The sequence below is a fragment of the Acanthopagrus latus genome, chromosome 10 (genome assembly GCF_904848185.1).
Source record: "Acanthopagrus latus isolate v.2019 chromosome 10, fAcaLat1.1, whole genome shotgun sequence".
Taxonomy (NCBI): Eukaryota; Metazoa; Chordata; class Actinopteri; order Spariformes; family Sparidae; genus Acanthopagrus; species Acanthopagrus latus.
The window spans coordinates 2,734,760-2,757,526 of record NC_051048.1 but is presented as its reverse complement, the minus strand read 5'-3'; the positions used below and the strand labels follow the sequence as shown (position 1 = coordinate 2,757,526).

The window sequence follows — 22,767 nt, the reverse complement described above, 5'->3', positions numbered from 1 at the left end:
GCCACGGCCGTCCAATCAGAGTCTGAGGAGTCCTGACGTCATGGCCGAACGCTGCCGAGAGGGCGTGAGTGTTTTTGGCGCCAAGCCAGAACAGGAAGGAGGAAGATAGAGTCTCTCTCTCTGTTCCTCTACCTCTCTCTCCCCTTCATCTTCTTCTTCTCTCTACATTCATCAGCTTCTTTTTCTTTTTTAATTAAAACTAACTATAGGAACAGAGATGGCAGTAACCTAGTCGCAGTGACTCCAGTGAGGTGAGTGTCCTGTTTTATTCCATTTAAACTGTCACTGTAAGTAAGTGAAAGTGGTTTGACCGAACATATGTCGGTCACTCATGTTCGCTAGTGGGCTACATATTAATTCTATATTTTATCTTTTGCAAAACACAAGTAAGAAGAATGTATCATTCAAATGATGATTAAACAGCTCTAACTAAAGACATACATCTAATCCTGATCCTTGCTTCTATGTTAACAACAATAACTTTAGTTAAATATTCATTTAATTCAGTTTTTCATCGAAATATGTCAAATAAAAGTAAGCTTTAAGATTTATTTGATTCTGAAACCATGGTGCCATTCCACTTGTTGAATTAAGTTATCCTATATTTTGATCACGTACAAAACCAATTCATGAATTGATCCACGTTAATGATTTACTAAATTGGACTTTGCCCGAGGATAATAAAGATTTAACACTGGCACAAGTCTTTCCTACTCACTCCAGAGCACATTAGTCCTGACTCGTTGAGTTATCCCCAGAAAATTAACAAAGCATGGGGCTAGAGAAAAGTAAACTTTGATTAAATTTTATTGTGCATAAAGATTTTGACTTTTTTATCCTATATTTTGGTTAAATTGATTGACTAAAACTGAAAACTTTTGGCAGCAGCAGTCTTAGAAAATCAAAACTAACATTTAACGTAAAGCGCGTCTTCATCTGCACTAAAACTACGTTTATTTTTTTAGCTGTTATTGATTCATATCATTATTTGTCTGTTGAGGCACCAGTGTGAGTTCCAAGTTTGTCGGTACATAGAAATGTCTTCATTATTCGGTTACATTTCTACTGTTGAATACAGGTGGAATCACTGCTCTGTTCAGTGTGATGGTAGAGTTCCCCCTACAGACCAGCTGACAACACTGCAACTTGAAAAATAGTCGCCCTTAATACAGAAGACACTTTTTTAGTGCCAGTTATGTTAGCAGTGATTAGCAGCCTTATTTATGTATAGTGTGAAAGCTGCTCAGCCGGTTTCTTTAAATTCCAACAGCTGCTGTAGTTCAAACATTAAAGTGACACTAAAGTTGTGTTACATTGGCAACTGATGTTTAGGAGGATGAACGTGAACACTGGCTGTAAACTGAATGTTTGACCCAGATTAAATTATATTCCCAATTGTAATTCTTACAGAAAGATGAAGGTGTTTGTGGTGTTTGTGATCCTTGTGCATGGTAAGTTAAACTTCCTCCCTCTGATCTAATAATCACCACCATGGATGGCTTCTGTGATTTAACCTCTCTACCTGTGTGACCTCACAGTTTCCCAGCATGCCTCAGCTGTGGAGCTGTATGAGGGGGAGGAGTTTGTCCTGCTGCCCTGTGAGTTTGACACTGCTGATGTCATTGACCCTTCAGTGGTGTGGAGTCGCTGTGATCTCGAGCCTCCAACCATCCACCTGCGTCATCAGGGAGGTGATGAACTTGGAGAACAAAACCAGCTTTACAGCGGCCGAACATCCATGATGGCCGACGCTCTGAGAACTGGAGACCTGAGCCTCAAACTGTCGAAACTCCGCCTCTCTGACAGCGGCACCTACACCTGCATTGTGAGAAAAGGGTCAGGAGGAGAAAAGAGGGTGACAAACGTGCTGCTGCAGGTCAAAGGTCAGCGACAAACTCTTAACACTTTGGTAGTATTTAAATACCTCAGCTCTGGCTTGCAGACTAATCCTTCAAGTCTGTGATGATGCAAGACTATATACACAGCAGATAGACAAGGTTTAAGACTATAATAATGAAATATAACTGGATTATGTCTATAGTCCTATATATTGATATATGAATGATATTTCTTGCCTAGATGATTCAAGTGATGTTTTGATAAAGCATCTGTTTTAACGTCACAGCTTGTTTTTTGTGGTGGGACTGGGCTGGCAATTGGTAAAATTACAGGGTCACATTCATATTGCAAAGAACTGAGTGTAATTGAATGAGTCAAGCCTTCTTCATCATGTTTCTGTTTCCCACAGAACGGTTTCCATCCTGGGCCACAGCTCTCCTGGTTCTCCTGGCTGTTGGTCTTCTTGTTTTGGCAGGTCTTTTAGTGCATTTTCGGCACTATTTCATGTCAGGTGCGTCACTACTGCTACACTACCCAAAATGCCAGTGGTTGTCATCTTTAGTCTTGTAACTCGACTATGACTGTCGAGGCAGACTGTCGACAGTTAGTTCTGGGATTATAACTGAAGAATGAGACGGTGAGCTCCTGTTACCATCACAGTTCCTGCTCCTGTCTTTACAGCTGATGTTGTGGTTTGTTGTCCTCTCAGTCTCAGTGAAGGTGGATTCAGGGGCGGAGTCTGTCCAGCTGCCCTGCAAAACCATAATTAACCTGCCAAAGGACGTCACAGCCGAGTGGACGAACAGTCACAATGCAAAGGTCCATGTGTATCAGAATGGCTCCCTGCCTGGAGAGCAGCATCGTATTTACAGAGGCCGAACAGAGATGAAGAGAAATCCGCTGAAAACTAGAGACTTCAGTCTGACTCTGAAATACCCCACAGACATGGACAGACACTTTTTCACCTGCACCTTCTACAGCAGGGAGGGAAACATCCTGATGAAGAAACAAGTGGTGCTCAAGGTCAAAGGTGAGTACTGCTCAACTGTCATCTATAAAGGATGTTTATATTGAACCAAAGCCACCTTTCATGATCCTGTAAGTGTTTTCATAAACCCGGTTTTAATTCTTATATTTCTGTCCTCTGTTACCTGCTGGTCTCATCAGGTTCTGTCCATCACGTTTCCGTACAATGTTGTAATGATCCAATAAATATATTAAAAACTGCTTCTGCTGTCTGTTCAGCTGATGTTGTGACTTGTTGTCCTCTCAGTCTTTCAGGTGGAGGTGGAGGAGGGGGAGGAGTCTGTCCTGCTGCCCTTCAAAACTACACCTGACCTGCCTGATGATACTGAAGTGAAGTGGAAACGTTATGATCCCAAACCCACAATGACAGTCCATGTGTATCCACACAGCTCTGACCGGCCTGAAGAACAGAACCAGGTTTACAGAGATCGGACAGAGATGAAGAAAGACCCGCTGAAGACTGGAGACCTCAGTCTGACCCTGAAAAACCCCAAACACACAGACACAGGGACATACAGGTGTATCGTCTACAACCAGGACGGATTTGTGAGAATGAAAACAGTGCAGCTTGAAGTCAAAGGTCAGTCTGAAGATACAGGTCAGAGGTCAGTCTTTGTGTTTGTCTCTGGTTGTTTGTCTCTGTCCAACTGTCCTCTGTCTCCTCTGCAGGGAGACCAAAGATGAAACAATCAACATCAGGACCAGAAGCAGCTCAACTGATGGAGGATCAATCTGTTTGACTGGTCTATCAGTCACTTTTTGACTATTGATCTGATCTGACTTTGGATCATATAGACAATGGAGGTGAAGGAGCTGATGGACGATGGATGACAACATGACGCTGTATCAGCTTCTATACAATCACTGTTGGTTACTATTGATATCTGTGTGTGATGTCACATGTTGATCAGCTCTGTGATTTGGACTGATTTTTGACTTTCAGGTTCCATGAAGGCCACTTGTAGTTCTGATCCTGTGAGCTCGGACAGAGGTCTCACTCTGGAGGAGACACTTGACACTAATGTTTAATTGTGACACTCATTATATTCCAGTTTTTATCAGTTGCTTCAACATGTTTTCTAAAGAACTTGCACAGTTTTCCACCTTAATCGACCTTGTTCAACCATTTTTGTCATTGCAAAACCCTGTTACTCTCTCTGAACATAAAACTTATCTGGATTTAGTTTTGTAAGGAACTGGTTTACATAGAAACATCAGCTGTCCATCTTATTAAAATCACCTGTCTGTCGAGGCACAATTATTCAGATATATTAACAGAAGTCTATTGCTGCAGTAAGTCATTATCATCACTTCCAATGTAAGTCAGGTGGAGGCTCTGTAGTGTTTGCTGTGAGTCTAGAGGTCCCTCTACAGACGAGCTAACAACACTACACACTGAACAAAAGAGGCCGAGTTCCAGGGAAGACATGTTTTAATACCAAGCACATTTCCTCAACAGTCACATCTATCACAGTGTAAAACCTGCTCAGCCTGTTGCTTTACATTCCAACAGCTGCTTCAGTGGAAACAGGTTAAAGTAAAACTAAAGTTTTCTCTCAGTCAGTTTATCAGGAGGAGGAAAGTGTTGACTGCTGGAAACTGAATGTGTTTTTGCAGTTTTTAGTGTGAAACAGAGTTGAAGAGGCCTTTGTGGTTCTATTTTTTTTGTACTGGAGGATGAAGATGTTTGTGGTGTTTGTGATCCTCGTGCACGGTAAGATAAACTTCCTCCCTCTGATCTGATCAGCACCTTTTGTTTCTCCCCACCGAATAAAATTCACTCAGGTTCTTTCTTATTTGTATGAAGTGTCTCCACATCAGTCCTGTGTTTTCTCTGAGTGTTAGCTGCTTCTATTGAAGTCGTGATGGAGAGATCTGTTGTGCACTGCATCACACAAGGCACAATTATGTGGTGTTTATGCAACATTAAAAGGGAGTTTGGGTTAAATGTGGCTATCAATAACAATCAATGAGTATCAGGGATAATTATTAATTATGATTAATAATAAGATCCAATTGACATTAGATCACCTTGGGGCACCATCCAAGTGAATGACAGTGAATCCAAGGGAAAAGATAGAGAGAGCCAATTCAATAATTCTGTCTCATAAAAAAATACTTAACTATATGTAACTCTGATTAATAATTAAATCAATAACTTCAACCAAATTTATGATAACAGCTCATAATAGTTGAAGGATTTTGGAATTCTTGACAGTGTAGAGGTTTGCAACATTAACTCATGTACAATATTGAATAACCATCAAAAAGCTTCAAAAAAGAAATTGTATTCAACGCGAAGATTAAAACACACAATCTGATTAGATGATGGAGATGGAGATGAGCCCTTGAGGATAAGAAGTTGAAGGAGTAGAGGGTGTAGTGTATGAGAGAGAGAACAAGGAAGGCGCTGGAGATTTGATTGATCTGATTAGAGGGGGGCCAGTCACCCTGACCACAAATAGCTTAAAGCTGAATTTTGCATCGAGGTGTAAAGAATGGGGGATTCTGAGAAATTGAGTTTAGTTTAGAGCCCATTTTGAAATCCACAATGAATGACTTCATCTGTAGGTCCCAACACACTGGAGCCCACTTTCTGTTCATCCACCTACCTTTCCTCATCCATCTACCACAACTCACTTCCATTACCCTCATTATGCCTTCTATAAATTCAAATAGAATTACCTTTTCACTAAACAACAGCATGGTTTTTGTTGGTTGTTTTTGTGCATGATGAAGTGAGGATATAACCTGTTTACCGTATCTGATAGATGGATTGTGTAACCATTGCAGCACCCAAAAGTCCTGCCAACTAGTCTGTTTTCTATCAAGTGTCAGTTACACGGAACTGAACTTCATGGGAACACCACATTTTTGCTTTTACATACCACATATTTGTGCAAGATGAAATGAGGATATAGCCTGTTTACAGCATGTAGGTGGATGGTGTAACCATTGTCGCACTAAAAATGATTCTGTCCAGTCAACTTTGTGTGTGTGTTCATGCGTGTGTGCGTGTGTGTGTGTGCGTGTGTGTGTTTGTGATGTGATGCCAAATTAGAGAAGATGGTTAATTGTGTGGCAGGAGTGCATCATTGCATTGAGTAGACAAAATTAAGAAGAACTGGGAGCTGGGGGGAGGGTAATTTTCAGTTGGACAAAAACAGCATGGGGAAGATCAGGAGGAAGCGAGGCTAAACAGGAGAAGCACCAAACAGAGTCTGTAAAAGAGTGCACTTGCTGGAAAGGACCAAAGCAACCCCGGAGTGTGTGCGAGGGCAGGTAGATGTCTTGTGGATGACCAGTATGACTTGGACTTAATTGAACTCCACTTGTGATTTTTTTTTTATGGCAAATGCGATTTTTGTTCTTTAACTATATGGACAGGTTATATTATTAAACTGATACTTTCAGATTTATATATTTGTCATGTCATGTCATTATCCGTAACCGCTTATCCCTTTCCATGGGGTCATGGGGTGTTGCTGCTGGAGCCAATCCCAGCCTTGTCTCAGGGCGAGGGCAGGGTACTCCCTGGACAAGTCGCCAGCTCATCGCAGGGCCCTCACTAGTGAGCAATGTGGGGTTCAGTATGTTGCTCAAAGACACTTCGACATGCAGCCCAGCCTTGCCCGGAGCCGGGATTTGAACTAGCGACCTTTTGATCACTAGTCGACCTGCTCTACCCGCTGAGCTACATCCGCCCTTATATATTTGTTTCTTTTCATATTCAAAGAAAAGAATGACAGGTAGAAATTTTCCCCATGTCTGGCGCCCAACTTAAGAGTATCTGTATCTGCATGCAGAGACCCTGAGTCTGCAGGAAGCATCATTCAACTAACATTAAATTAGCTGTCTAGGAAATCAGACTACCAATAACCTGACCTGAGATCACAATAACACCAAAACAATGAACAAAGACATAAATTGAACACATGTGCATCAATCAGAGTTTAAAGTCCTGTGCTGTGCCATGCTATGCTATGCTATTTAAGCCCAGTTCAGCGTTACCAGTCACTGAAGAAAAGATGCTGGTGGTTGAACAATGCTGTTCTTGTTGTGCAATGTCTGATGAAAGTCGGCAGAGGAGGAAACAGTTCACTTTTTGGGGGTTTTACCAAGCACTCAAATTATTTGGTACAGATTATATATTTTTTAGTAGTAAAAGTATAAAATGTGTCAATATCTAAACTCCCAATTCATTAAAGTACTCTTTTTCAAATGATGGCCATTTCTTTAATGTCACAGTCAAGGTGGGAAATATAAGCCTTGTCGTACTGATGTGTTAATAGTCCATATTTCAACATACATGAAAATAGTTGATAAGCCATTAGTTGCCATTAGACAATGGCTATCGTTAGCATTCAAACATTTCCTAGCTAACAAGACTATTTGAAAGTGTGACATAATATGACAGTGAAAGTCTAAATAAGTTATTAGATATCAACACACTTGGACTGCTGCTGAAATTTAACCTCTCTACCTGTGTGACCTCACAGTTTCCCAGCATGCCTCAGCTGTGGAGCTGTATGAGGGGGAGGAGTTTGTCCTGCTGCCCTGTGAGTTTCACACTTTTGATGTGGACGGCCCCTCAGTGGTGTGGAGTCGCTTCGATCTCAATCCTTCAACCGTCCACAAGCGTCAGCAGGAAGGTGATGAACTTGGAGAACAAAACCAGCTTTACAGCGGCCGAACATCCATGATGGCCGACGCTCTGGAAAGTGGAGACCTCAGTCTCAATCTGACAAAACTCCGCCTCTCTGACAGCGGCACCTACACCTGCACCGTCAGACGAGCACTAGGAGATGAGTGGAGAGTTACGGACGTACAGTTGCAGGTCAAAGGTCAGCCAAAGTCCTTGAAACCAGCTGTAGATACAGGTCTGAGGTCAGTACTGTAGATAAAGGTCAAACATCATGTTCATCATGTTTCTATTTCCCACAGAACGGTTTCCATCCTGGGCCACAGCTCTCCTGGTTCTCCTGGCTGTTGGTCTGATAGTTTTTTGTGGTCTTTTAGTGCATTTTTGGCACTATATCACATCAGGTACGTGACTTTTACTACACTATCCAATATGCCAATGGTTGTCATCTTTAGTCTTGTAATTCAACCTCGATTGTTGAAGACGACTGTTGACAGGTAGTTCTGAGATTATAACAGAAGAATGAGACAGTGAGCTCCTGTTACCATCACAGTTCCTGCTCCTGTCTTTACAGCTGATGTTGTGGTTTGTTGTCCTCTCAGTCTACCAGGTGGAGGTGGCGGAGGGGGTGGAGTCTGTCCAGCTGCCCTGCAAAACCATAATTCACCTGCCTGAAAATGTCAGAGTTCAATGGATGGACAATGACAATATGAAGGTCCACGTGTATCAGAATGGTCTTCTGTCTGAAGCGCAGGATTCATTTTACAGAGGCCGAACAGAGATGAAGAATAACCTGCTGAAAGCTAAAGACTTCAGTCTGACTCTGAAATACCCCACAGACGTAGACAGTAACTTTTACACCTGCACCGTCTACAGCAGGGAGGGAAACATCCTGATGAAGAAACAAGTGGTGCTCAAGGTCAGACGTGAGTATGGCAAAACTGTCGTCCATAAAGGACGTTTATATTGAACCAAAGCCACCTTTCATGATCCTGTAAGTGTTTTAGTATCCAAGCAAAAAACACGGGGGACTCGACATCCAACTTATGACCTCTGAGTGAAACATGAGTTTTAAGCTTCCTGGCCGATAAAAAAATAATCAGTAGGAGAAAATTTTATAGGGTTCACCTCCCCAAAGGCCAATATAAAATAAGACTAAAAGTGACCCTTGGACCATGATAAACTTATTATTTAATTTATAAATACATGTAAATGATGACACAGTACTGTGAAGCATAACATAGACGCTTCTAATCATTTCCCACAAATTATAAACCTGGTTTAATGATTATATTTCTGTCCTCTGTCCTCTGTTATCTGCTGGTTTGATCTGGTTCCATCCATCAGGTTCCTGTACAATGCTTGTTGTAATAATTAAATAAAGTTGTTAAAAATCTTTACAGCTGATGTTGTGACTTGTTGTCCTCTCAGAATGCCAGGTGAAGGTGGAGGAGGGGGAGGAGTCTGTCAAGCTGCCCTTCAAAACTACACCTGACCTGCCTGATGATACTGAAGTGAAGTGGATACGTATTGATCCTGAACCCACAATGACAGTCCATGTGTATCCACACAGCTCTGACTGGCCTGAAGAACAGAACCAGGTTTACAGAGGCCGGACAGAGATGAAGAAAGACCTGCTGAAGACTGGAGACTTTAATTTGACCCTGAAAAACCCCAAACAGACAGACACAGGGACATACAGGTGCATCGTCTGCAACAGTAATGGAGAAGTGGTGAGACTGAAAACAGTGCAGCTTGAAGTCAAAGGTAAGTATGAAGATACTCCTCTGTCTACTCTGCAGGGAGATCAAAGATAAAACAATCTGCATCAGGACCAGAATTATCTCAACTGATGGCGGATGAGTCTGTGTGATTGGTCTGCCTTTGACTCTGTGACTAGTGATCTGATCTGACTTTGAATCAGAGAGAAAATGGAGGTGAAGCAGCTGATGGAAGATGGATGAAAATAGAAACAGGTGAAACATCATAAAACATCAAACATCATCATATCCATGTTCTGCATCAAAATATTCTTTCGTAGCAGTGCGTACGTCGTCACTGGCAGCGCTCTTATTTTGAAAACATGTAAACCATGTCCTTCTGGTTCAAAGGGCAGACCAGTCCGATCAGCGACGATTCCTGTCGCCCGAGGGCACCTACCTTTTCCAGTTTGGTTAATGTTGTTTGTGTTTTCTGATTTGCCGTTGTGTTTTGTACTTCAGGGCCACCGTAGTTTATTTTCAGTTCTGCTATTTTACTTTGTGTACTATTCCTTTAATGCGTGGTGACAGCCAATCAAGTAGCTGCAGCGCCACCTACTGGACAGAGAGGAGAAACAGAGCGAGCAGAGGAGAAGCACACCGAGTGAGGAGAGAAAAAACAGTTTAAAGAAAAAGAATGAATTTTTGAGAAATCTGAAGCTTGTTTTTTTCCCCCATTCTGTGTTCACTTTCCGTGTGCATTGCTGGATGCTGTGTTTTATTTCTTTCCTACAAGGAGTTGGTGAATTAAAGAAGATCTTTTCTGTGTTAATTGGTGTGTTATCTTTTGTGTTTTCAAGATAAATGTACAATGGAAAATGCCAACAGCTAAATTAAGATAAGCGTGGATGACTTTGTTTTGTATTTTATGGGTTTTTATTTGCACAGAACAAGTTAAGAAGCTACATGCAGACGCATGTTCAAGTTTAGCCTCTCTCAATCAGGACGCCCCCGCCATGTTGTTACGCGGTCCGGACTGGGTTGATAATTAAGATTTATTTACCTGCTTGTTTAGCTCAAGTTTCATTTTCTGTTTTCATTTGTTATGTGTTGAATTCGTAATGCAAACTGTTGTGTTGCTGTAAGGATTTATGAGTTGGTTGAAATGAATCCTGAGAGGTAGAGAAAGACTAAAACCTCGAACTGAGTCGACTCCTAGAAAGGAGAAAATAAAATTTAGATAACAGGTTGAAGGATCCCACTTGAACATGATTTATTAACTCAGATAGGGTTAATATAAACACAAAGGGACAAAATAGGGAGAAATAAAATTTTTCTGATATTAGGATTTTTTTAGTTGTTTAAGGGACCTGAGTACAAGATTCCTCTGTTCATACATGTTGTCTGGTATCATACTCTACTTCTCTACTACTGTTTTTGAGAATAATATAAATTTGCCAGCAGTTCCAACTTAACTCATGGTCTATGGACTTTTATTCTAGTCTTAAAACTGCTTTTCCAAACCTATCAGCTAGTCCTAGATATCTGCTAATATGTACAGTGCTACATTACTATTGATATCTGTGTGATGTCACATGTTGATCAGCTCTGTGATTTGGAAGACCTCCTTAAAATCAAAACAACAAACAGTTTCAAACAGATGTTGGCTTGAGAAACAGCACCTGATGCAATGAGATACGATGTCATTGTCATTATCTGGTTATTTATTGGTCTGATGATTTTAAATTAGAAGTTGAGAATTAAAATATTTAAACTGTGGAGCAGCATCACAGAAAATATCTCTAAAGCTTTGAGAATAACAGATTCAAAAGACATTAAACCTTTGATTATCTGGCCCACATGTGACAGACTGGTACCATATTTCTCACAGAGGCTGATTTTATACCTGAGTGATGACTGAAGTGAGAGTTAAGTTACATATCGCTCAGATTAATGATTTTGTGGTAAATGAGAAAATGCCAACAATAACTAATAAAATTGAATAACAACAGGAGTTGAACTGGACTTAGATAGCATAGCATAGCACGGCTTAACACACAAATTTAAACTCTGGTTGATGTAATGCATATGTGTTCAATGTATCTGTTTGGTCACTGTTTTGGTGTTATTGTGATCTCAGGTCAGGTTATTGGTAGCTTGCATTTCTGGCTGAATGATGCTTCACACAGACTCAGAGTCTTTGCATGAGAGTAACCTCTAATTTGGCATCATGTCACACACACACACACACCAGTACAAGTTAAGAGTAACAACAAAAAAATCCTTGTCTTCTTTGTGTAGTTGGATTAGACCTTCCTGAAAGACTTTTATTATGTTTACTCATATCTACACTGTAAAAAGTACCTCTGAATGGCATTAAACTACATCTATGAAAAGACGTAATTCAGACCAACAGAATATACAGATATATAGATAATTTGACTGTCTTTACATGTATCTGATTGTTTTAGTCACTGTACAAGCCGAGAGTTTACAAACAGGATTGTTGTGCATCATGTTTTGTACGCTAATTATATTAAACGACTTTAAAGTAAACAGTTCATATCAGTTCTACCTCCACAACAATGAATGCTTATTATGATACACATGCATCATCCAGCAATCTGAAATATAACAAAACCTACACAGTTGATTTTTATGCATTTGTTTCATTGTTTCATTTATTTTAGCTAAATGTGTAGTTTTACTTTAGTTCCTGTACATGAACTACATTTTGTGTGTATATGCTTTTACTTGAAAGTTTTCAATGCAGTCTCTTCTGCTGCTTTTACCTGATTAATTATACTCTGCACATTATTATTAACAGACATAAAGTGACTATAAATCTCTGTAAACACACCAGTTAACAGGACATCAGGGACAAAATGGTGGATAAAAACTCACCTTGTTGAGTTTTGGCTTCTTTTAATGCTGATGTTCCCGCCTGGGCTGTTTCCGTGGCAACAGGTGTCCAGCAGCTGCCTCCAGCGTCACTCGGCCTCGCGCTGTGACTGCTGAGACCGGGGGGCTCGGCTCGAGGGCATTCAGAGCCGAGCCACGGCCGTCCAATCAGAGTCTGAGGAGTCCTGACGTCATGGCCGAACGCTGCCGAGAGGGCGTGAGTGTTTTTGGCGCCAAGCCAGAACAGGAAGGAGGAAGATAGAGTCTCTCTCTCTGTTCCTCTACCTCTCTCTCCCCTTCATCTTCTTCTTCTCTCTACATTCATCAGCTTCTTTTTCTTTTTTAATTAAAACTAACTATAGGAACAGAGATGGCAGTAACCTAGCAGCAGTGACTCCAGTGAGGTGAGTGTCCTGTTTTATTCCATTTAAACTGTCACTGTAAGTAAGTGAAAGTGGTTTGACCGAACATATGTCGGTCACTCATGTTCGCTAGTGGGCTACATATTAATTCTATCTTTTATCTTTTGCAAAACACAAGTAAGAAATATCTGTCATTAAAATGATGATTCCCTCTACGCACCCACCCGCCCGCCGGCGGGCGATTGCAGATAACTGACTGTTTTTTACAGTGCGCAGTGACGTATCTCGCTTCAACTTTCATCATTACGGACATACTATACGTCGTTGGAAAGGGTAGAATCTCAGCAATTCATTCACCCAGTTGATTTTGCAGAAATCATGAGCACTAAACCATAAATCGTTTATATTTACCAGCATAGTAAACGTGAGATACAAGAAACGCACGGCGACTCCCTACCTTTGACGCGGCCATAAAGCCGTAATATGTGTCCGATCCTCAATTATTTATATTCCAGTTGTCCGTAAGAATCCACTGATCAAAAGCATCAAAATGGTTTTTCATAAAATTATTCCAGGTTGTGAATATCGTCCTGTAAAGTCCATTTGTTTACCGTCTACCGACTTTGTTTGTCAAATAAAATCCAGACTTCGCCGGCCGTATGTTTATTTTCTCTAGTTCCTGTATTGTGTTGTTGGGTGTGCTTGTTTTCATCACTTTGCTGGCTACAAAACAAAAGTGTCCCCATCTTTTTCCGTTCAGTTTTCACCCCAGCACAGCCCGTGAAGTACATGGAGCGCTCCTTGTTTAAAGGGCCAATCGGCTTTGTCTACTGTTATTTGCCGCCTTAGTACAGGGATAGCGTTTTGGCTATCAACATGTCAATCACTCAGGCTTCTAGCCAATTATTTTACCTTTCCAACGATGGTAGGCGTGCCCAGGTCCGTTTTGTACGAGCCGAGGAATATCGCTGCGTCTGGCAGCTAGCGGGCTAACTTTGCGCAGCAGACGCACTCGCAGCGGACATTTAAATTTTAATGGACGGCAGTTTTCACAGTTTACAATGGCGAAATCCACAAAAAACACTAAATATGTCCGAGAAGAAGACCTGGAATGGATCATGGCATCATCTGATGAAACTGTAGACAGTGAGTAGGACTCTGAGAGAGAGGAGATGTTTGCTAAGGGCCTCGACGACATCTTAGATCGGTGAGTACCGTTATCATTGATGATGTTTGATTTATTTATTTAGCCATGAGTGAAATTTGAATGAAAGTTAGTGGGAAGGGGTTCTTATGCTTACAGTGAACAGTCCAGTATACATTAGCATTTCATAAATGACGCTAAATGTTTAGGGCCCCAGGGGCTAATTAGCCTAGCTAGCTAGCCTCAACTACTCAACCAAAGCTAGGTAATCCTTGTAATTCTGTTCTATGATGTAATTCTCTTTGAGCCTCTAATTCCTTTTTATTTAGATTTTTTTTTTTATCAAGCTTGTAAACAAATTGAATTAGATCTTCTTCACTGACCGGACACTGGGAATATTCCCCCAATTCAATTATTCTGTTTATGTACGGTTACTTTCCTGATGTTTTTGTGTAATATGTAATATCATATATCTGTGTTTATTTATTTCCTATGTAAATAGCACCCTATTGAATTGAATTTATATATTTTTTCATTTTTCATTATATTTGGTAACATTTGTGCATTGCATTGTGTTTTGTAGGTCACAGTCTGAAGACAGTGACGTGGATTGGGAGCCTGAAAGTGAGGCAGTCAGACGCCCAACCCCCTCTCCTGCTGAAGGCGGTCATCAGAAGTGCCAACGATCCTCCTCTGCATCCACCAGTGCTACCTCCCCCGCTGCGCACATACAGTATTAGTATATTGAAAGATAATAAAAGCCTTGTTTGAAATTCACTTCAGTATGTCATTTTTGTATAATTGTTACTATTCTGTAGTGTCTTGTCGCATGACAATATCTCAATATGGCCACCTAGAAGTGTGTGGAAACCCCTCCGACCACCCATCAAATGAATGTGTGAAAACATTATGTTTTGAATCATGGAGGAAGGCTTTATAGTCACCAAAATGCTTCAGTAATGTTTCCAGTGTCACAGAGAAGTGAGAAAAAGCATTTGGCACAATTTGGCCATTTGGAGACGTTTTGGAGAGGTTTGTGGACGCCAGTGACACCACAAACTAAAAACTCCATAACTCCAATAAGGTTAGGCCTAGAAGTCTGAAATTTCATCCAGGTGTAGTTGACAAGATGTAGAAGGTATGTGGTATATTGCTATATGCCTTACCTAAAGCACATCTGAGTTATTGTTATTCAAAAATGACCTATTTTTTTCGAAGAAAAAAAAATGTTTTAGAGCCATGTTTGAACTGATGTCATTTAGGTTGTGTGTATGGTACATGCTGGGTAAGCACATTGTCAGAAACTAGAGGTTCTCAGCTTTCAAGTGAAGTATCATACATCCATCTGGGACTTGTAGTTGTTGTGTTATAAGCTTTTCCATTTGGGTATGCTAATTAGGCGAAAATTACCAACAAAGGTGGGTGCGAAGGGGTTTTAAACAGCTCTAACTAAAAACATTATGTATGTTGCACTTATTCCTAATCCTAACTTCTATGTTAACAACAATAATTTAAATTGAATATTGATTTAATTCAGTTTTTTATAGAAATAAGTCAAATAAAAGTAAGATTTAAGATTTATTTGATTCTGAAACCATGGTGCCATTCCACTTGTTGAATTAAGTTATCCTATATTTTGATCACGTACAAAACCAATTCATGAATTGATCCACGTTAATGATTCACTAAATTGGACTTTGCCTGAGGATAATAAAGATTTAACACAAGTCTTTCCTACTCACTCCAGAGAACGATAGTCCTGACTCGTTGAGTTATCCCCATAAAATTAACAAAACATGGGGCTAGAGAAAAGTAAACTTTGATTAAATGATTACATTTAATTGTGCATAAATATATTGATTTAGATTCATCCTATACTTTGGCTAAATTGATTTACTAAAACTGGCAGCAGCAGTCTTTGTAAATCATAACTAACATTTAACTTAAAGCGCTTCTTCATCTGCACTAAAACTACGTTTATTTTTCACCTGTTATCACTTCATATCATCATCATCATCATCATCATCATCATCATCATCATCATCATCATTTCTATAACTTCCGGTTGAATGCAGGTGGAATCACTGCTCTGTTCAGTGTGATGGTAGAGTTCCCCCTACAGACCAGCTGACAACACTGCACCTTGAAAAATAGTCGCCCTTAATACAGAAGATATTTTTTTAATACCAGCTATGTTAGCAGTGATTAGCAGCCTTATCTGTCTGTTGTGTGAACTGGCTGTAAACTGAATAGTTGAAAAGAGAAGCAGAATAAATAATATTTTTAATCGTAATTTTTACAGGAAGATGAAGATGTTGGCCGTGTTTGTGATCCTCGTACATGGTAAGATAAACTTCCTCCCTCTGATCTGATCACCGCCATCTTGGACTGCTGCTGAAATTTAACCTCTCTACCTGTGTGACCTCACAGTTTCCCAGCATGCCTCAGCTGTGGAGCTGTATGAGGGGGAGGAGTTTGTCCTGCTGCCCTGTGAGTTTAACACTGCTGATGTCACTGGCCCTTCAGTGGTGTGGAGCCGCTGTGATCTCGAGCCTCCAACCATCCACCTGCGTCATCAGGGAGGTGATGAACTTGGAGAACAAAACCAGCTTTACAGCGGCCGAACATCCATGATGGCCGACGCTCTGAGAACTGGAGACCTCAGCCTCAAACTGTCGAAACTCCGCCTCTCTGACAGCGGCACCTACACCTGCATTGTGAGAAAAAGGTCAGGAGGAGAAAAGAGGGTGACAAACGTGCTGCTGCAGGTCAAAGGTCAGCGACAAACTCTTAACACTTTGGTTGTATCCAAATACCTCAGCTCTGGCTTGCAGACTAATCCTTCAAGTCTGATGCAAGGCTGTATACACAGCAGATAGACAAGGTTTAAGACTATAATAATGAAATATAACTGGATTATGTCTATAGTCCTATATATTGATATATGAATGATATTTCTTGCCTAGATGATTCAAGTGATGTTTTGATAAAGCATCTGTTTTAACGTCACAGCTTGTTTTTTGTGGTGGGACTGGGCTGGCAATTGGTAAAATTACAGGGTCACATTCATATTGCAAAGAACTGAGTGTAATTGAATGAGTCAAGCCTTCTTCATCATGTTTCTGTTTCCCACAGAACGGTTTCCATCCTGGGCCACAGCTCTCCTGGTTCTCCTGGCTGTTGGTCTTCTTGTTTTTGGGGGTCTTTTAGTGCATTTTCGGCACTATTTCATGTCAGGTGCGTCACTTCTGCTACATTACCCAAAATGCCAGTGGTTGTCATCTTTAGTCTCAACCTCGATTGTTGAGGTAGACTGTTGACAGTTAGTTCTGGGGTTATAACTGAAGAATGAGACAGTGAGCTCCTGTTACCATCACAGTTCCTGCTCCTGTCTTTACAGCTGATGTTGTGGTTTGTTGTCCTCTCAGTCTACCAGGTGGAGGTGGATTCAGGGGCGGAGTCTGTCCAGCTGCCCTGCAAAACCATAATTCACCTGCCAAAGGACATCACAGCCGAGTGGACTAACAGTCACAATGCAAAGGTCCATGTGTATCAGAATGGCTCCCTGCCTGGAGAGCAACATCGTATTTACAGAGGCCGAACAGAGATGAAGAGAAATCCGCTGAAAACTAAAGACTTCAGTCTGACTCTGAAATACCCCACAGACATGGACAGACACTTTTTCACCTGCACCGTCTACAGCAGGGAGGGAAACATCCTGATGAAGAAACAAGTGGTGCTCAAGGTCAAAGGTGAGTACTGCAAAACTGTCGTCCATAAAGGATGTTTATATTGAACCAAAGCCACCTTTCATGATCCTGTAAGTGTTTTCATAAACCTGGTTTTAATTCTTATATTTCTGTCCTCTGTTACCTGCTGGTCTCATCTGGTTCTGTCCATCAGGAACTGCTTCTGCTGTCTTTACAGCTGATGTTGTGACTTGTTGTCCTCTCAGTCTGTCAGGTGGAGGTGGAGGAGGGGGAGGAGTCTGTCCTGCTGCCCTTCAAAACTACACCTGACCTGCCTGATGATACTGAAGTGAAGTGGAAACTTTATGATCCCAAACCCACAATGACAGTCCACGTGTATCCACACGGTTCTGACCGGCCTGAAGAACAGAACCAGGTTTACAGAGATCGGACAGAGATGAAGAAAGACCTGCTGAAGACTGGAGACTTTAGTCTGACCCTGAAAAACCCCAAACACACAGACACAGGGACATACAGGTGCATCGTCTACAACCAGGATGGAAACACTGTGAGAATGAAAACAGTGCAGCTTGAAGTCAAAGGTCAGTGTGAAGATACAGGTCAGAGGTCAGTCTGTGTGTTTGTCTCTGGTTGTTTGTCTCTGTCCAACTGTCCTCTGTCTCCTCTGCAGGGAGATCAAAGATGAAACAATCAACATCAGGACCAGAAGCAGCTCAACTGATGGAGGATCAATCTGTTTGACTGGTCTATCAGTCACTTTTTGACTATTTATCTGATCTGACTTTGGATCATAGAGACAATGGAGGTGAAGCAGCTGATGGATGATGGATGACAACATGATGCTGTATCAGCTTCTATACAATCACTGTTGGTTACTATTGATATCTGTGTGTGATGTCACATGTTGATCAGCTCTGTGATTTGGACTGATTTTTGACTTTCAGGTTCCATGAAGGCCACTTGTAGTTCTGATCCTGTGAGCTCGGACAGAGGTCTCACTCTGGAGGAGACACTTGACACTAATGTTTAATTGTGACACTCACTATATTCCAGTTTTTATCAGTTGCTTCAACATGTTTTCTAAAGCACTCACACAGTTTTCCACCTTAATCGACCTTGTTCAACCATTTTTGTCATTGCAAATCCCTGTTACTCACTCTGAACATAAAACTTATCTGGATTTAGTTTTGTAAGGAACTGGTTTACATAGAAACATTAGCTGTCCATCTTATTAAAATCACCTGTCTGTTGAGGCACAATTATTCAGATATATTAACAGAAGTCTATTGCTGCAGTAAGTCATTATCATCACTTCCAATGTAAGTCAGGTGGAGGCTCTGTAGTGTTTGCTGTGAGTCTAGAGGTCCCTCTACAGACGAGCTAACAACACTACACACTGAACAAAAGAGGCCGAGTTCCAGGGAAGACATGTTTTAATACCAAGCACATTTCCTCAACAGTCACATCTATCACAGTGTAAAACCTGCTCAGCCTGTTGCTTTACATTCCAACAGCTGCTTCAGTGGAAACAGGTTAAAGTAAAACTAAAGTTTTCTCTCAGTCAGTTTATCAGGAGGAGGAAAGTGTTGACTGCTGGAAACTGAATGTGTTTTTGCAGTTTTTAGTGTGAAACAGAGTTGAAGAGGCCTTTGTGGTTCTATTTTTTTTGTACTGGAGGATGAAGATGTTTGTGGTGTTTGTGATCCTCGTGCACGGTAAGATAAACTTCCTCCCTCTGATCTGATCAGCACCTTTTGTTTCTCCCCACTGAGTAAAATTCACTCAGGTTCTTTCTTATTTGTATGAAGTGTCTCCACATCAGTCCTGTGTTTTCTCTGAGTGTTAGCTGCTTCCATTGAAGTAGTAATGGAGAGATGGAAGTAAAAGAAGTGAGGAATTACTTTTAATTTTAAGACCATGTTGAATCAGAAAACAAAGTGGACTAAATAATGAGAGAAACACAGCAGGCAGCTGTTTATGATTTGAGAGAGTGTTTCGTTTTGAGCACAGGTGAATCTGTTTTGAGGCAAAAATGTAACTTTGCACAAGGGGTCAGAGGTTTTGTAACTAGTGCTTGAAGCTGAGGTTTTGTGTTTGATGTTTTCAGAAAATGGAGCAAGGTTTTAGAAGTTTTGTTTTAGCAGTTGAGAAAAACTGTAACCTCTCTACCTGTGTGACCTCACAGTTTCCCAGCATGCCTCAGCTGTGGAGCTGTATGAGGGGGAGGAGTTTGTCCTGCTGCCCTGTGAGTTTCACACTTTTGAACTGGACGGTCCCTCAGTGGTGTGGAGTCGCTTCGACCTCAATCCTTCAACCGTCCACAAGTGTCAGCAGGAAGGTGACGAACTTGGAGACCAAAACCAGCTTTACAGAGGCCGAACATCCATGATGGCCGACGCTCTGGAAAGTGGAGACCTCAGCCTCAAACTGACAAAACTCCGCCTCTCTGACAGCGGCACCTACACCTGCACCGTCAGACGAGCATTAGGTGATGAGCAGAGAGTGACGGACGTACAGCTGCAGGTCAAAGGTCAGCCAAAGTCCTTGAAACCAGCTGTAGATACAGGTCTGAGGTCAGTACTGTAGATAAAGGTCAAAGGTCATGTTCATCATGTTTCTGTTTCCCACAGAACGGTTTCCATCCTGGGCCACAGCTCTCCTGGTTCTCCTGGCTGTTGGTCTCATTGTTTTGGCAGGTCTTTTAGTGCATTTTCGGCACTATTTCACGTCAGGTATGATGCTAATACTACATCACCCATCATGACAATGGTTGTTATCTTTAGTCATTAGACAGTTATTGCTAAGGCAGACTGCCAACAGTTAGTTCTGGGATTATAACTGAAGAATGAGACAGTGAGCTCCTGTTACCATCACAGTTCCTGCTCCTGTCTGTACAGCTGATGTTGTGGTTTGTTGTCCTCTGCTCTGTTCAGTGTGATGGTAGAGTTCCCCCTACAGACCAGCTGACAACACTGCACCTTGAAAAATAGTCGCCCTTAATACAGAAGATATTTTTTTAATACCAGCTATGTTAGCAGTGATTAGCAGCCTTATCTGTCTGTTGTGTGAACTGGCTGTAAACTGAATAGTTGAGTTACCATCACAGTTCCTGCTCCTGTCTGTACAGCTGATGTTGTGGTTTGTTGTCCTCTCAGACCATCAGGTGGAGGTGAATTCAGGGGCGGAGTCTGTCAAGTTGCCCTGCAAAACCAGAATTAACCTGCCAGAGGGCTTCACAGCCGAGTGGACGAACGGTAACAAAGTGAAGCTCCACATGTATCCGACTAACCAGCCTGATGAGCAACATCAGGGTTACAGAGGCCGAACCGAGATGAAGAGAAACCCGCTGGGACTTGGAGACTTCAGTCTGACTCTGAAATACCCCACAGACTGGGACAGAGACATTTTCACCTGCACCTTCTACAATAGTGAGAAGAACGTCCTGATGAATAAACGAGTGGTGCTCAAGGTCAAAGGTGAGTACTGCTCAACTGTCATCAATAAAGAACGTTTATATTGAACCAAAACCACCTTTCATGATCCTGTAAGAGTTTTAGTACTAAACTTTTAATTGGTTATTAAAAACAAATTTATAGGCTTCAGGTGTTATGATAACAAATCACCATCACTTCCCCCAAATTCAAAATAAAATAAGATTAAAAGTGACCTTGGACCCTGATAGACTTATTACTTAACAACAATGAATAAGCGTAAATGTCATGAGACAAAACATTACTGTGAAATATAACATGGACAATAAAAAATAATCATGACACCATTTCCAACTTATAAACCTGGTTTTAATTCTTATATTTCTGTCCATCACGTTTCTGTACAATGTTGTAATAAATCAATAAAGTTATTATAAACTGCTTCTGCTGTCTTTACAGCTGATGTTGTGACTTGTTGTCCTCTCAGTCTGTCAGGTGGAGGTGGAGGAGGGGGAGGAGTCTGTCCTGCTGCCCTTCAAAACTACACCTGGCCTGCTTGATGTTACTAAAGTGAAGTGGAAACGTTATGTTCCCATACCCGCAAAGACAGTCCACTTGTATCAGAACGGCTCTGACCGGCCTCAAGAACAGAGCCAAGTTTACAGAGGCCGGACAGAGATGAAGAAAGACCCGCTGGAAACTGGAGACTTTAGTCTGACCCTGAAAAACCCCAAACAGACAGACACAGGGACATACAGGTGTAAAGTCTGCAACAGTAATGGAGAAGTGGTGAGACTGAAAACAGTGCAGCTTGAAGTCAAAGGTCAGTATGAAGATACTCCTCTGTCTCCTCTGCAGGGAGATTAAAGATAAAACAATCTGCATCAGGACCAGAATTATCTCAACTGATGGCGGATGAGTCTGTGTGATTGGTCTGCCTTCGACTCAGTGACTAGTGATCTGATCTGACTTTGAATCAGAGAGAAAATGGAGGTGAAGCAACTGATGGAAGATGGATGAAAATAGAAACAGGTGAAACATCATAAAACATCAAACATCATCATATCCATGTTCTGCATCGAAATATTCTTTCGTAGCACCGCGTACGTCGTCACTGGCAGCGCTCTTATTTTGAAAACATGTAAACCATGTCCTTCTGGTTCAAAGGGCAGACCAGTCCGATCAGCGACGATTCCTGTCGCCCGAGGGCACCTACCTTTTCCAGTTTGGTTAATGTTGTTTGTGTTTTCTGATTTGCCGTTGTGTTTTGCACTTCAGGGCCACCGTAGTTGATTTTCAGTTCTGCTATTTTACTTTGTGTACTATTCCTTTAATGCGTGGTAACAGCCAATCAAGTAGCTGCAGCGCCACCTACTGGACAGAGAGGAGAAACAGAGCGAGCAGAGGAGTAGCGCACCGAGTGAGGAGAGACAGAAAAATAAGTTTAAAGGAAAAGAATGAATTTTTGAGAAATCTGAAGCTTGTTTTTTTTCCCCATTCTGTGTTCACCTTCCATGTGCATTGCTGGATGTTGTGTTTTATTTCTTTCCTACAAGGAGTTGGTGAATAAAAAAAGATCTTTTCTGTGTTATTTGGTGTGTTATCTTTTGTGTTTTCAAGATAAATGTACAATGGAAAATGCCAATAGCTAAATTAAGATAAGCGTGGATGACTTTGTTTTGTATTTTATGGGTTTTTATTTGCACAGAACAAGTTAAGAAGCTACATGCAGACGCATGTTCATCAGGAGGACGGCCCCGCCATGTTGTTACGCGGTCCGGACTGGGTTGATAATTAAGATTTATTTACCTGCTTGTTTAGCTCAAGTTTCATTTTCTGTTTTCATTTGTTTTGTGTTGAATTTGTAATGCAAACTGTTGTGTTGCTGTAAGGATTCATGAGTTGGTTGAAATTAACTCCTGAGAGGTAGAGAAAGACTAAAACAGGCCTAACTGAGATGGAGAACCTCGAACTGAGTCGACTCCTAGAAAGGAGAAACTAGAATTTAGAGC

At 41.3% G+C, this 22,767-nt stretch overlaps 2 protein-coding genes across 9 annotated transcripts; both read left to right on the top strand.

Annotated features, from left to right (window-relative positions):
- Window positions 1-94: 94 nt before the first annotated feature.
- On the top strand, window positions 95-4,650 carry LOC119026859. Its single transcript, XM_037111477.1, has 7 exons — window positions 95-251; window positions 1,411-1,451; window positions 1,539-1,883; window positions 2,249-2,350; window positions 2,549-2,869; window positions 3,113-3,445; window positions 3,535-4,650. The coding sequence occupies exons 2-7, from the start codon at window positions 1,415-1,417 to the stop codon at window positions 3,603-3,605; spliced, it is 1,209 nt and encodes a 402-aa protein (XP_036967372.1). The 5' UTR covers window positions 95-251; window positions 1,411-1,414; the 3' UTR covers window positions 3,606-4,650.
- A 4,416-nt stretch (window positions 4,651-9,066) lies between these two features.
- On the top strand, window positions 9,067-22,302 carry LOC119026857 (butyrophilin-like protein 2). 8 transcript variants are annotated; one of them, XR_005077249.1, is made up of 8 exons: window positions 12,020-12,512; window positions 15,917-15,957; window positions 16,045-16,389; window positions 16,750-16,851; window positions 17,043-17,366; window positions 17,570-17,905; window positions 17,995-18,144; window positions 19,665-19,781. XR_005077249.1 is itself a non-coding variant. In XM_037111469.1 (7 exons), exons 2-7 carry the CDS (start codon window positions 15,921-15,923, stop codon window positions 18,063-18,065), a joined length of 1,215 nt encoding a protein of 404 aa, XP_036967364.1. In that variant the 5' UTR covers window positions 12,021-12,512; window positions 15,917-15,920; the 3' UTR covers window positions 18,066-19,653. The 8 variants fall into 8 exon arrangements, 7 of the variants coding, with proteins under 7 accessions (XP_036967371.1, XP_036967367.1, XP_036967366.1 ...); XM_037111469.1 differs by lacking the exon at window positions 19,665-19,781 and having other exon boundaries at window positions 12,021-12,512; window positions 17,995-19,653; XM_037111473.1 differs by lacking the exon at window positions 19,665-19,781 and having other exon boundaries at window positions 12,022-12,512; window positions 16,141-16,389; window positions 17,995-19,653.
- The last annotated feature ends 465 nt before the right edge of the window (window positions 22,303-22,767 follow it).